Genomic DNA, 13336 nt, shown 5'->3' with positions numbered 1-13336 from the left:
TCATCCTGCTGGAGAGAAAGGGCTTTGGGGGGCTGAGGGTGGCAGAGGCTTACCTGAGCAGATCTGTGGCTCCTGGCACTGTCACTTGGGGTGCCAGCTCACCTCTGTCACTGCTGCTTGTGGCTGGGGAGGCCTGGGGACAGCTGGGCTTGGTCCCTGTGGGCAGGGAAGGGTGGAGCAGAGGGAGGGTCCCTCCTGCAGGCCCTCCACAGCCTGGGGCCCACCCTGGGCTCCCAACCTTTGGGGCTGCAAAAGCTGATGGTGCAGTGGTGGCTGCAGTCCCTGTACTGAGCCCTCTGCCAGCTGACACAGGGCCAGGGGTTACAAACAAAAAATCAAAATTAAAAATCCTCAAGCTTTCTATACAGCAATTTTTCCTGTCCTGGGGTTCCACCATAACTGGTGCACTGTTGAAGAAGATGGAATGCTCTGCAGGTACCAGCACTGAGCACACACCCCACAGCCTTGGCATTCCCTGGACACTGCAGGAATGCAAACTGTCACAGATTGTCCCCTCACACAGCTGGACCTGCAGAGTCACCCTGGTGAGGACAAAGGCTTGGGGAAAAAGGTCTGCTTGAAGTGGCTGCTGGAACAAAGAGAAGCTGACAGGAGGCTTAAGAACCATCCCAAGCTTTCCAGCTCTGCTGCTGGAGCTTTTAAATAACTGGATTCTTGTCCTTCCTCTAAACTTTACATCAGAAATAAGCATGAACACCTTGGTCTTGTTCACTGACTGAGTGCAAGAGGAGAAAGTGTTTCAGTCTGCATCATTTAATGAAAAGCTTGTACAACCCACCAAGGCATAAAACTGCAATCAGGAAATCACATGTAATAACAAAATAACTCACTGAGGCGAGGTTACCACAGGAGCGAAGGGTAGTAACAAGACAAGTCACCCACATCTCTTGAAAATGTTTTATTTGTTTCTAAAGAGGTTGAAAACAAGCAATTCTGTAGTTCAGAATACTAAATACTATCCATAGCACAGAATGAAGAAAGAGTTTTCAGAGAAAACCATTGCACTAGACCCAGATCTACTCAGCTACTGAAGATATTGCAACAAGGCTGGTGAACAGACCCCAGGCTGGCAAGGCACCCTCCCACTGTGGCTCACCCCACACTGGCTGCTGCAGCTCTGTCCCCACTCTGAGGCCTCACAGACTTGTGCAAAGTGCTTCCCCCACGCTGGGAGGGGCTGCTTGTCATTGGCACGGGCACGGTGCCCCAGGCACCACAACAAGCACACTGGCAGCAGGTTTGCATTAATGTTGCATTTGTTTTGGGATAAAACAGGCTGTCAGCACCAAGGACAGGCAGCCTGGCATTACTAGAATCACTTAGAAAACAGAAACAGAATAAAAAGTTGCCCGGCTCCAGCCCTGGGCACAGAGGGTGCTGCATCCAGCACTCTGCTGACACTGAGGGGTGAGTTTGGCCACTGGACACAGGAGACTTACAGTCACCCTCAGGCTGTTACTGAGGGACTCATCCCTAAACTGAATCCATCCATCTCCTTCCTCTCTCAGCTTAAGGAAGTCCTCATCAGTGACAGCAAGAGAAACCAGTTTTCCAAAAGCAGATTACTGCAAGACACAGTTATGATTTACAGAAAAATCCAGCCATTAAAAACAATTGTCTTTACCAGAAATTCCACAGGGGAAAAGATGTATTTCAGTTCTCATGAAGAGAAAAAACTACAGAGCTATTCACAGTAGAAACAGTGCACCCCACTCTACCGTAAAATAATAATGAGCTTGTAGTGATGATTATGTTGCTGATTTTGCCCAGAAAAGGCTGCTACAAAATGATCATCAATATTCACACTTACTTCAGCCAGGCAAGTTTGGAACTTGCTACTGAAATAGTGTTTGATGAGCAATGGAAGCAGTAATGAGCCTGCTTTTGCTGAGTGTTATGCTCAAATCAGATTCCCCAAGAATCCTGAACTTTCCAGACTTTGGGCTGGCAGACTCCCAGTCTGCCTTGCTGCTAAAGCTCTTTGATCTCTTGCTGCCCTGACATTATTCAGCCTAATTAAATTGGTGGTTTTTTAACTCAGCTGACAAGGGGCACTGACACCTTGGCCACCTGTCTGGGTGCTGTGAAGCTGCCATTTCCAAGAACTTCCACGGTGAGGCTAACAAAATAAGGCAAATACAGGAGAACCTGGAAGTCTCAGGAAAAATATGAAATCAGAGTTTGTTTGCTACAGCACAGAGCAGAAGTACATTTGGTTAAGTGAAGCATTTTTTTCTGAGACTGCACTGGCCCAGAACAATTGGTCACAAATGACTGTGATGCTCATATTGGCTTGTACAGCAAAGTGGTCACGTATTTCTTCTTGTAACGGTGTGTAGCACTGAGCACCATCACTCCATCCTACAGGGGAGGGAAAACAAGTGAGCAAGTGCCACGGCCAGACACCCAGGCTGCCCCTGGGCACGACATGCCCTGGCTCTCACCTTGATGGAAAGTGCATACAGGTGGTTCAACATGACGTGGTTGGGCTCAGGGAGCAGAGCGGGGTCACACTGCAGAGAACAGGGACAGTGTGACAGTAACAGTGTGACAGACAGCATGACAGTTCACTCCTCACAGCTGAGGGGTGACAAACAGCATCTGTGACCAGCCACTGAGTCCATCACAAACACAGTCACCATTTCAGAACAACCCCAGGGTAAAACCCTCTGCATCCTCACCAGCACCATGAATCAGACTGATTATCCCTCATGTGCTTCTGGTGTCTTAACAGTTACCAAGATTAAGCTTTTGGACATTCTAGTTTTCCATTTTAAAGACAGTCAACGAGAAAAATAGAATTACTTCAGATGAATCCTTGTGGACATATATAATAAGGAACTCACCAGCATAATAACTTCTCCTAAGGTTTTTCCTAAGCTGTCCCATGCCCATATCCAGATTTTTCCCCACCTGTTCCCACCCTCAAGGGCATTATTTAGCGAACCAAAGTGATGCACTCACAGAAATGCCTGTGTCCTTGTTCAGGATGACCTGCAACAGGTGTGGGGGGAGAATGGGGGGAGATTTAAAGCGCTCCTCTGCCTTGCAGACATAGGGCTCCTGGTGGTATGGTCCTGGGGGTGAACTGGACAGCTCTGCCAGAGATCAAATGGTAAATATGGTAAATATTTCATCCTGAATGCTTTGTGAGAACATCTGCTCTTTATAGGTACATGCAGCCTAAAGGAATCAATGGCACTTAAGTACAACTGCAGCAGCTGGTGCAGTGCCAGAGGATCAGTCACTGCCCAAGGGGGATTTAAGGTGCCCAAAGTCTGACTTGGAAGGAGCTGTGAGGTTCTGGGCAGCAGAGTTCTGAGGGCACAACTGCACTTCAGAACTTCTCTGTCACCTCTGCCCAGCACTTCTGCTAGCAGCCCACAATGCAGGCTGCCCTACAAGGGCAAGGACATGGGAAGCACCTGAGAAAGGCAACTGCTCCCCCCTGCAGGCTGGGCTGTGGGAAGGGCCCTTCCAAGTCTGATCAGGGAAAGGAAACACTGCTACAGCCTGTGGGGGAAGGCATCTGCTAGAATCTCCTCCTGGCCTGCCCCACAATCACACAACACTTCCTCCAAAAAGGCTTTGTCCAGGGCAAAGTCACACAGAGCAAACACACCCAAGCACACCTCCTGCCCCAGGCTCAAAGGTCTGCTGAAGGAGGGTGGAAGGTGCTGCCTCAGTCATGGCCTCCATCCCTACAGAGCTCAGCAGCCAACAGGGCAGGGCTGACCTCAGACATGGCTCAAGCTAAACCCCACCTCCCTCCTATTACACTGGAACGTGAAACTGAAGGCATTTTTGTATTATTCTTAGGTAGATAATTTACACTACACTGTGAGGATACTCCCCAGCCTGTGTTATGACTGAGATGCATCTAATTTCTCCCTGCTAAAGTGCAACCCCTGACCCCCTCAGCCACCTCCTCAGCAGAGAAGACTGAATTAGGAGCCGTGCAGGCTGTCAACGTTGGTTTGATGGGGTAAAGCAGAGACTGATGCACCAGTGACTGCCCTAAACCCAGCCATGCACACAGCAGGGGCAAACAAAGTTACTGAGCACCCAGGGCTTCCTCCTCATCAGGTCTGTGCTGCTTTGTCACAGGCTTCCTCCTCTGTGCATTCCACTTTCTTCCTTTGGGCATTTGTGATTCCTGCACACATCCCAGGGCCTGACACAAGTGGAGATTAATCTCTGCTGGAGCTTTAACTCAGATAAAAAGGGAAAATGCAATTTTGAACAGCTCTAAAAAGTGTGATGCAAAGTTACCAGTGAGCTCATACCAGACATGTCTGAACACTTTTGGGAGTCCACCATCAAAGCATCAAACACTTCAAAGTCAGTTTTCTTCACCTGGATGATGTTGTTGACAGTACCCAGCTGGCTGGTTACTACTGGCTGCCAAAAGACAAGACAGAAAAACCAGAATAAAAAAAGCCTGTGGGACTAATAGATTCTCAGAACTGCACAATTAACATTACCAAGAATGAGGTACAATTAATTTTGAAATGTGACAGAACCAGATGTGAGAAGAGCTCAATGAGTGTTAGGTTAAGAGGAAGTGCAGGATTTTCAGGGCTGGGAGGGGAAAATGCCAACTGAACCTGCCAAGCCCACAGGGCTCCAGACAAGGCAGGGGTCAGTCTGGGCTGGAGTCACCTGGAGTGACTCCAGCTCTGGACATTGAGCACGTGGGGAACTACTGGGCAGGCTGGGGTTAAAGCTCTTTTTATAGCAGAGGAGGAAAAACAGGCCTGGTAGATTTTGGCACAATTACTGGACTGTGAAAAGATCTAGAGCAGCAACAGCAACATGCTGGCACAGAGAGCCGGGAAGGCACAGCAAGCTCTGGGCTGCCAGGAGTGCTGCAATGCTCTAAAAGGCAGTTTGGCACTGGGCAAGCAAAGCTTGGCATCACTTATGAACCAGTGGCCAAGAGATCCTGTCCCTCGTTGCATCTCCTGCCCTCTGAGCTCAGGCTGATGCTGCCACCCAGGCCAGCAGAAACCTCTCTGTCACCAGCCTGAACAGCCCCCTTCTCCTCTTCAGATGCCTCAATCAATAAGCAGAGACTCAAAGCAAACTTCACCTCTGCAGGATCGTGTGTCCACTGCCCATCCACGAGGAACTTGTACTGGTGCTCTCCTTCTGGCAGGTCCAGGATTGCCACAAAGTTATTGTGACTGGAATTCAAGACAAACAATCAGCCCTGCAGAATTCTGAGCAGTGCCTTGGTCTCTAAGCTGTGACACACACTGTGACACAGAGCAGAAGCCTCCTCATGCAAAACCTTAAACAGGCAGAGAATCTCTGATGCAATCCAAAGGCAAGGAATCAAATGATGATTAATGCTCATGATAATTTCCTCTGTGACAGTGAGTCCCCCCACACTCCTGACATCCCATAACTGGCACTGAGCTTTTGTAAAGTCACTCTCACATCTTCATGTTACTTGTTAGCACGGGAGACCTCATTTATCTGCTGATGGAATAAGATCAGCTTTCTCATATTTCCCTGCCTTTCAGTATTTGCCATCATAAATTGCATTTCCCAAATGCCCATGAAATAAATGAACAATGAGCAGATAAAAGCAGCAACTCAATACTTCTGGGTTACTTTGGGTCTGCAGAGCTGCTGCTTGGCAATTTCCAAACTCTGTGAGGAATCAGGGCTGTGAAGTCCCTGATTCTTCAGAAGGCTTTAGAAGCATCTCAGAAAAGCTGAGTAACACTTGATGCTGCTCCAACAGGCCTCTGGGCCCTCTGAGCTGGGCAAAAGCCACTGACATGGCAAGGATGTGTCACAGACACTGTGTGTGATGGAACCAGCTCTCCTTTCCCTGCTCCAGGCTCACAGCAGGGACAGTTTGGGGTTATCTGTGTGCTGTGCCCAGTGAACTGACACAGCTCAGCTTCCACCCTGTGCCATCCAAGAATGGAGAAGCCACTCTGTCATCAGGGGCAGAGGAGAGAGGCAGGACAGTGGTAAACCCAGCCCAATCCCATCTCTGAGCTGCCCACCTCCCTCATGGCTCTGAGCACTGCCAGTCCATGGGGAACACGCTGCAGCAGCACTCCCTTACCTCCTTGTCAGAGGAATCTTACTCCAGTTGTTGAAGGACCCTGACAAATAAACCTCCTTCCCCCCTCCAGTCCAGCGGAACACCGTAGGCCGAGCTTGAGTGGGGGTTTTGTCATTCACCTCCAGGTCCTGCTGCCAAGCTAGAAATTCCTCTTTCTCCAATGGAGCCTGCAAGCACAATGTCTCAATCAAAAAAGGTTCTTTCCTGCCAGACTCAGAGAACCTGTGCTGTACTGAAAGCTTTTTTTGCCCTCAGGCAGGATTCTCTAAGTTTACTACAAGCAGGTTTTGTCAGATGCAGAATACAAAATGCATTTCTAGATACTGTTCACAAGTTCATTTGCACAAATTCTGCAAAGGTGTTGAAGCCTTCCAAATCTGCAGGAAGAGTGGAAGGCAAAATAATGCTCTTCCCTCCAATTATACCTGCTTGAACACCAATTCACTCTCTCCTTGGCATGGGAAGGAAGGGGGATGGACAGCTCTGTGTAAACTCAATGACAAATCCCTGCAGGTTCCAAACAGCCCCAGAGCATTCCAAGCAAGCAGTGCTGGGAGAACAAACCAGCAATACCTTCATTTCCTCTGGATGGAACAAGTCTGCATCTTCAGGGCTGTCCATGAGGATTTTGGGTCTGTCTCCCTCCTTGGTGGCTCCTCCTGAGCTGTCCCCTCGGGTGCCTTTGTGCCCATGGCGCTCCAGCCCCGCGCGCTCGCTGCTCGTGTTCCCCATTTCCGTGGATCTAAAGAAGCAGGGAAAGCCGGATCAGCACAGCACTCCCACAGCTGGAACACCAGCAGGCAGGAAAGGAAACTCATCAATAGCCTTGGGCTGTGCTTTTGAGTTGAAGAGCCTCAGAAACGTGATTAACCCATTGTGAAGTGACACCACGCTCTGAACAAAGGCACTGACAGTTTTTAGCCTCTGCTGCTGATGCTCTACATGAGCAGCTCTACCGGAGCCAGCCAGGCAGGGAGCTGACCCAGCAGGTCCCTGGCACACAGCACGGAGCTGCTGTGCCCCCGCAAGCCAAGGGCTCGATCTTTGCCTCCTGCCCCCCGCGCACACAGCGCTGCACCTCGCCAGCTGCAACACCAGGGGAACTTTCTGCTCCAAAAGCAGCCAGCCTGAAATGTGACCGCTCTCGAGTAAGTTATCTCACCCTGTTGAGGATGCTGAGAGCAGCTGAGGGGGGCTCTAAACAAATAATCACAGAATGGATGTCCCGTGCTGAAGGGCCCACAGGGACCACCCGGGCCAGCTCCTGGCCCTGCACAGACACCCAACGCTCCCACCCAGTGCCTGAGAGCGGTGTCCCAGCGCTCCTGGAGCTCTGGCAGCCTGGGGGCTGTGACCGCTCCCTGGGACGGCTCAGTCCCGCTCTGTCCCCGCTCTCCTCCGGGAGCGGCAGCGCCTGCAGAGACCCAGCCCCGCCTGGGTGTGCACGGAGGGGGCCGCGGGCGCACCGGGACCTCCGCGGGGCACGGGGGCCCAGCCCGGCCTGGCAGCCCCGGGAGCGCGACCCCGGGAGCCGCCGCTGCCCTGCCCAGCCCCGCCGGGCCCGCACCCACCGCCCGCCGCGCTCCCGCCGCCGCCGCCGCGCTTCCGCTTCCGCCGGGCCCGGCCCGCGCCCGCCGGGGGGAACCGAGCCCGGCGTTGCCGTTCCGGGCTGGCCCGCGCTCCAGGGCGGGCTCCATGGTCAGCTCCATGGTGAACTCCATGGGGGCTCCATGGGGGGCTCCATGGGGGGCTCCATGGTGGGCTCCATGGGGGACTCCATGGCGGGCTCCATGAGGAGCTCCGTGGCAGGCTCCACGGTGGGCTCCATGGCGGGCTCCATGGCGGGCTCCATGGGGGGCTCCATGGTCAGCTCCATGGGGAGCTCTATGGTGAACTCCATGGTGAGCTCCATGGGGTGCTCCATGGGGGGCTCCATGGGGTGCCCCAGGGCAGGCTCCATGGTCAGCTCCAGGCCAGGCTACCCCCGCGCCTCCTCAGCCCCCAGTGCTGCCGGGCACGGCTCCGTGCCCGCCCCGGGAGCCGCTGTGCCCCGGGCAGTGCCTGAGGGCAGTGTGGGAGCCTCGGGCAATGGTGCGTCCCTGAGGGCGGTCAGAGCACGCAGGAACAGTCAGCTCTGGCGTCTGAGGAGGTACAGATGGAAGGCCAAGTCCTTAAATGATAAATGTTTCCCAACTGAAATGACACTGATACATTTCTCAAAGCATTCCCCACTCACACTGTCTGGTTTTAATCTGGGCTTTCCCCCAGCTGTTACTGGTTTTTTATTCCCCTTTCCTCACTGCTACAGTGCTGCGGCCTGCAGGTGTGTCACCCTTCTCTTTACAGGTAAATTGCTTTTTTGACATTACAAATAGAAGCAACCTGCACAGAGACAGAAGGACTCCTACCAAATGGAAGCATCCACACACTGTACCATTGTGGGATGAGTTCTGCCGGGATGGCTGTGCCAGTGCAGCGCTGGCTCCCGCTGTGTTTCGGGGTACAGCTGCTCCCTTTTTGCCCCTGGGGTCGAACACCCTGCCCAGGACAGGCTGCCAAGGCTGCCAGGGCAGTGTGTGCAGGCAGCTCTTCCCCAGCCCTGCACACAGCCCCTGCTGTAAAATGCAGCTGCTGTTATTTTGACATTTCACACTTTTAGTCCTCCTGAATTCTTGTCTCCAACCCCAATTGTTTTGTTCTCCCCAGTTTTCTTGGCCAGCACTGTTTGCAGCACAGGGTACCTTGTCTTGCCCACCATTTGCCCATCCAGGACCATTGTGATGATCTGCACAGCAGCCACATAGACCCACTACAGGCCACAGTACCTTCATCTGGGGCCTGGCCTTTGCAATGATTTTTGTTTTTCTAGAAACCGCAGAGTGGTAACAAACTGCAGGGTAAGGCCTGCTAGCAGATCATGAGGCTGTGGTAACTACTCTGTGGTAGGTACAAGCATTCATTTTAAAGTCTGGTGTTAAAATGTGATGGTTCCCCCTTCCATGGTGATGAGCCATCCGTGGGTGTGCTCCATGCCAAAAGCTCTGGGAACTGCTGGCCTGTGGACAGGACAGAGGCCATGGACAAGGCATCTCAGCCTCACTGTGCCTTCTCCCTGTTTTCCCTGTGTCTGCTCCCTTTCAGGACTGGTTCTTGTCTCTCCTCACCCTGACATGTGGGTGTAGCACACTCCTGGAGCACTCAGCTGTAACTCACTCTGTCAGGTGCTGCTCCCTGAGAGGGCTGGATGACATCCCACCATGAACACCTAAATCATCCCCCACCTCCTCACACACGCCTGTGTGCAAGTCCTTGCGTTCACTGGAGTGTTGTTTTCTCCCCTCAGCCTGAGTGGGAGCCCCATTCCCTCACAGCTGTTGGTGCAGGAGATGTGGGAAGTGAGGGATTAGCTAAAGACAAGCCACAGGCCCTGGCAGAGCTCAGCCTCCCACTGATTCTCTGGAACCCTGGAGTTCTGCTCCTCCCTTTAACAGCATCTGTGACTTTTGCCTCCTTTTATGCTCTGCAGCCTGAAGGGCATAAAAACTCCCCCTGTTCCACCCCATCTGAACCAGCCTCCACATTCCAAAGGAAGACTACAAAATACCTTTTCTACCTCTGCCCCCGTTGGGGTAAAAGGAGCAGGGGAAAACACAAGTGACTAATTCTGAATAAGAAATTCCCTTAAAAAAACAAACAAAATATCCCCAAAACAAACAAACAAACAAAACCAAATTTCTCTTTCAGACTGTTCACAGCCCATAAAACAAGATAACAGTAATGATGAAATGTTTCATCTGGTGTCATGACTGTGCCACAACACCTCCTAGGACAATGTGAAGTTTTAAAAGCAGAGGCTTGTAAAAGACCTGCAGGATATGAAGAGCTCTGTGGTCTCTGTTAGTTGCCATGTCAGTAGCCACAAGCAAAGCTCAGGTCCTTTTTCCTCCCCTCACACCTACCTTTTTTAGTAAACATGAGCTAGACCTGGCCTGACTATTAAATCTTCTTAGTCAGAAGTTAACTTTAAGGTAGTTTGGTTCTTGGCTCTTAAAATGATGAGACTCAGCAGAGCTGGTCAAAGTTCTGGGAATCATTACAGAGCACTTTGGGTGCTGTACAGGCTGAGGGGTCAAGTGAAGTGACATCTTTGCTACTGAGTCACTCTACCCCCTTGGAGATATCACTTACCATCCCTCTCTATCAGCTGACTCATTTTAAAAGAGAGGAAGGACCAAAGAGGAGAGGTGTGAGGTCAGGACAGACCTGTGTTAGGAGAATGCATGTCTTGGATTAGATGGAGTGAAGAGTGACATTACAAGCTTTTCAGGCCCAGAAGTCAGGGATGGCACTCACCAAACACCATGCTCTAGGCCAGAAGCTCTCATTTTCACTATTTAGATTATCTCTCTTGTTATTTGATTAAAATCAAAAGGCAATTAAGCCTCCACTCAATACTGGTTGAAAAGTGAACACGAGGCTGCCACAGCTCACCATGACCACAGAGCCTGCTTTGGTCTGGATACTTCACTTCCAGTGGAGTTTCCCCTTCTCTTACCTCAGAGTAGGTGTCAAAAAAGAATTGCCTTCAGCCTCATGCTGTGCAGTTCAAAGTCCTGAAGAATCCATTGAAATCTGGCAAAGTTCTTTTCCCTTGATATGATGCAAGCTTATTTAGCCAGAGAGAAGTCACTGCAAGTGGTGTGGAAGCTGACTCAGCCCTCCAGCGAGAGATGACAAACGCAGAGGAGCCATCCTCAGACGTGAGCTGGGAGATCAGATTCACACATGCCATAAATCACATTATAAAGGACACATGAGCAAGTGCTTCTTGCAGCTTGAGTGCTGTGGAGAGTGAGCTGTGTGGGAGCAGAACAGAACTTACCCAGAGTTCCAGACAGGGTAAATTTCTTGCTGTCTTGGAGTCCCAAATTTATTCCTCCATCTTTGCAGTGGCTGATTGATGTTTGCAGGCCCCCTCCTCCTTTTAGGTCCCTTGTGGGTTTAGCCCCCTTAGGCTGGCAGGGAGTGCAGCAGAGGAGGTTGGGCAGCCTCCTCAGAGGCTCAGTCCCCTCTCAGGGACACGTGTCCTGCTGAGCTGCAGAACGTGATGTTGTGCTTGGGAAATGGAAAACTGGGAGTGCACAGAAGAAATCCCTCACACACCACTGCATCCCTCCTCTGCTCCCACACTGCACACCTCCTGAGACCTGCTAAATCAAAATGAGGTTGGAGGGGGGAGGATTGTAAGAGGAAACCAACATTTAGGTAGTTTTTGAGCCTGAAGGTGCTGCCTGTGGAGACTGAGGGCTGTCTCAGAAAGGGGGGGGGGTCAGGCAGCAGCCCTGCAGAGCCCTGAGGGCTCCAGCCTTGCCTGGAGCTATCTCCTACAAAGCCAGGGTAGGTTCCACATCTGTTCAAGGTTTGGTGATATGGACTCCACCTTCCACAAAGGCTCCTGAGCAGCTGTCAGGTAACCAGGATGCTTCTAACCAGCTTGGCCCCCATCAATCCAGTGAATTTTCCTTGTATTTAGATCTTACTGGCCTTTGGGAATTCAACCCTTCAACTCTTCTTGCATGTGTGCACACACAAACACACAAAGTAAAAACTAAGGGGGGAGATGACTCCATCTTCCCCCTTCTGAGGCAATCAGAAATAAATAACTGGCAGATCAAGTTAAGGTGCAGGAGAGGAAATGAGCCTAGAGAGAGATGTTTGCCCACTGTTTCAGCAGAGGCACCTGAACAGATGCTGAGAGTGAGGGACACTGTGGCAGCAAACAGATACAACCTATTTCCAGGCTGAGAGGCAGAACACACTGTGAGCACATATCCAAAGATAGAGGTCCAAAAGCTACAACTTCTGGAACCTCACCACTCCTGGACCCTGGCTGCAACAACATAAATTGAAGAGCCAGTGCTGATCTTCAGGGGAAGGCTGTAAACTCCTGGCTGTGCCTGCAGGAAGGCACCCCAAGAATTTAATTTCATATTATCCCCGAGATAATTTGTTTTTTATGCAATCTGAAGAAACTTACACCACGTTTTGAGTATCTGGCTGACCCCCTTCATACAGCAGCAAAGAACCCCCACTTATATTTAGAAGCCTCTTCTAGGATTACATATCAAGATACGTGCACTGGGCTGTTTTGCAGAATGCAGCTGCCTTGTAAGAAGCCAAAGGTGCCAACATGATCCAGGAGCTGAGGCCAGCAATTTCAAATTGCCATCTGTCTCTGCCTGTAATATGTGCAGGAAAGAAAAGGGAGCTGCACTTGAGGCATTAGTTGGTGCCTTCAGTGTGCGAGGACACTGTGTCCAAAAAATGGAAGCCTGAAGCAGCTTTGCAGAAGGAAGACTCTGTTCATGCACCCAGGACACAGATATTGAGTTGAAATACATCTTACTGCTTCCCATCTCCCTCTGTTTCATCAAATAACATCATTCAGCACATATATAACAGGGGTTTTTTCCTACCAAATAAGGAGGGTCCAATGCAGAATAATGGATCAAATCCAAATCTAGATGTGTGACAATGAATTTCAGAGATAATGGAATTTGTATACATGCCCCTCTAAATATGGAGCAGGCACAAATTCCTCAGTCAGACACCTGCATTCTGCCTTCCACATCCACTGCTGGCACTAGGGCCTTGCTGATTTGGGCACTAAAATGTCATTTATGCTCCCTGTGTTTGCTGCCTGCTTTGGGATGTCTCTGCCATCCTGAACATGCCAGAACAATGTGGTTGTACAAGGACCAGACCTCTTTCCAGCACAAGCTGCACTTCCCAAACATGGTTGAAAATTTATGTAAACATAAATAAATGAAGAGAACCAATACCAATACATTAGTAAAGCAAAAATAAGATTACCTATGACACAGAAGCACTAAGGACATTAGAGGAATTGCTGCATTCTCTCCTCTCTGTCACATTAAGTGGTTTAATATAAAGCCTTTATTTTTATACCAATCAATAGCACTGTAAGGTACCAACATTTATCTTCAGAAGCACTGAAGGTACAATGGCTCAATTCTCAATTGTATTAAGAGTGAGACTTCAAAGATATTTATGAGGAACAAGATGCAAGTTAGATTTCCAGTATGGTTTTCAAAAGCTTCTGAACAAGTTGGGTGCCTAACTCCTATTGATCTCAACCCTTGTCAGGCAGTTTAAAAGATACTTCAAGTTGCCTATCCCTATCCTCTGGTGCCCACACAACTTTGGAAA

General features: G+C 50.4%; 1 protein-coding gene across 3 annotated transcripts; it reads right to left on the bottom strand.

Moving 5' to 3' along the window:
* Positions 1-908: 908 nt before the first annotated feature.
* Positions 909-10831, bottom strand: PRKAB1 (protein kinase AMP-activated non-catalytic subunit beta 1). Of its 3 annotated transcripts, none has more exons than XM_059485323.1 (8): positions 10662-10831; positions 6680-6848; positions 6107-6273; positions 5114-5207; positions 4308-4422; positions 2986-3119; positions 2466-2534; positions 909-2382 (listed from the first exon to the last, which is right to left on the bottom strand). In XM_059485323.1, the coding sequence occupies exons 2-8, from the start codon at positions 6836-6838 to the stop codon at positions 2305-2307; spliced, it is 816 nt and encodes a 271-aa protein (XP_059341306.1). In that variant the 5' UTR covers positions 6839-6848; positions 10662-10831; the 3' UTR covers positions 909-2304. The 3 variants fall into 3 exon arrangements, with proteins under 3 accessions (XP_059341306.1, XP_059341305.1, XP_059341304.1); XM_059485322.1 differs by lacking the exon at positions 10662-10831 and adding an exon at positions 7678-7728; XM_059485321.1 differs by lacking the exon at positions 10662-10831 and adding an exon at positions 7269-7640.
* Positions 10832-13336: the final 2505 nt, after the last annotated feature.

The sequence above is a fragment of the Ammospiza nelsoni genome, chromosome 18, assembly GCF_027579445.1.
Source record: "Ammospiza nelsoni isolate bAmmNel1 chromosome 18, bAmmNel1.pri, whole genome shotgun sequence".
NCBI classification, from domain to species: Eukaryota; Metazoa; Chordata; class Aves; order Passeriformes; family Passerellidae; genus Ammospiza; species Ammospiza nelsoni.
Note: the sequence above shows the minus strand (reverse complement) of the source record. Positions and strands in the feature narration are given on the sequence as shown.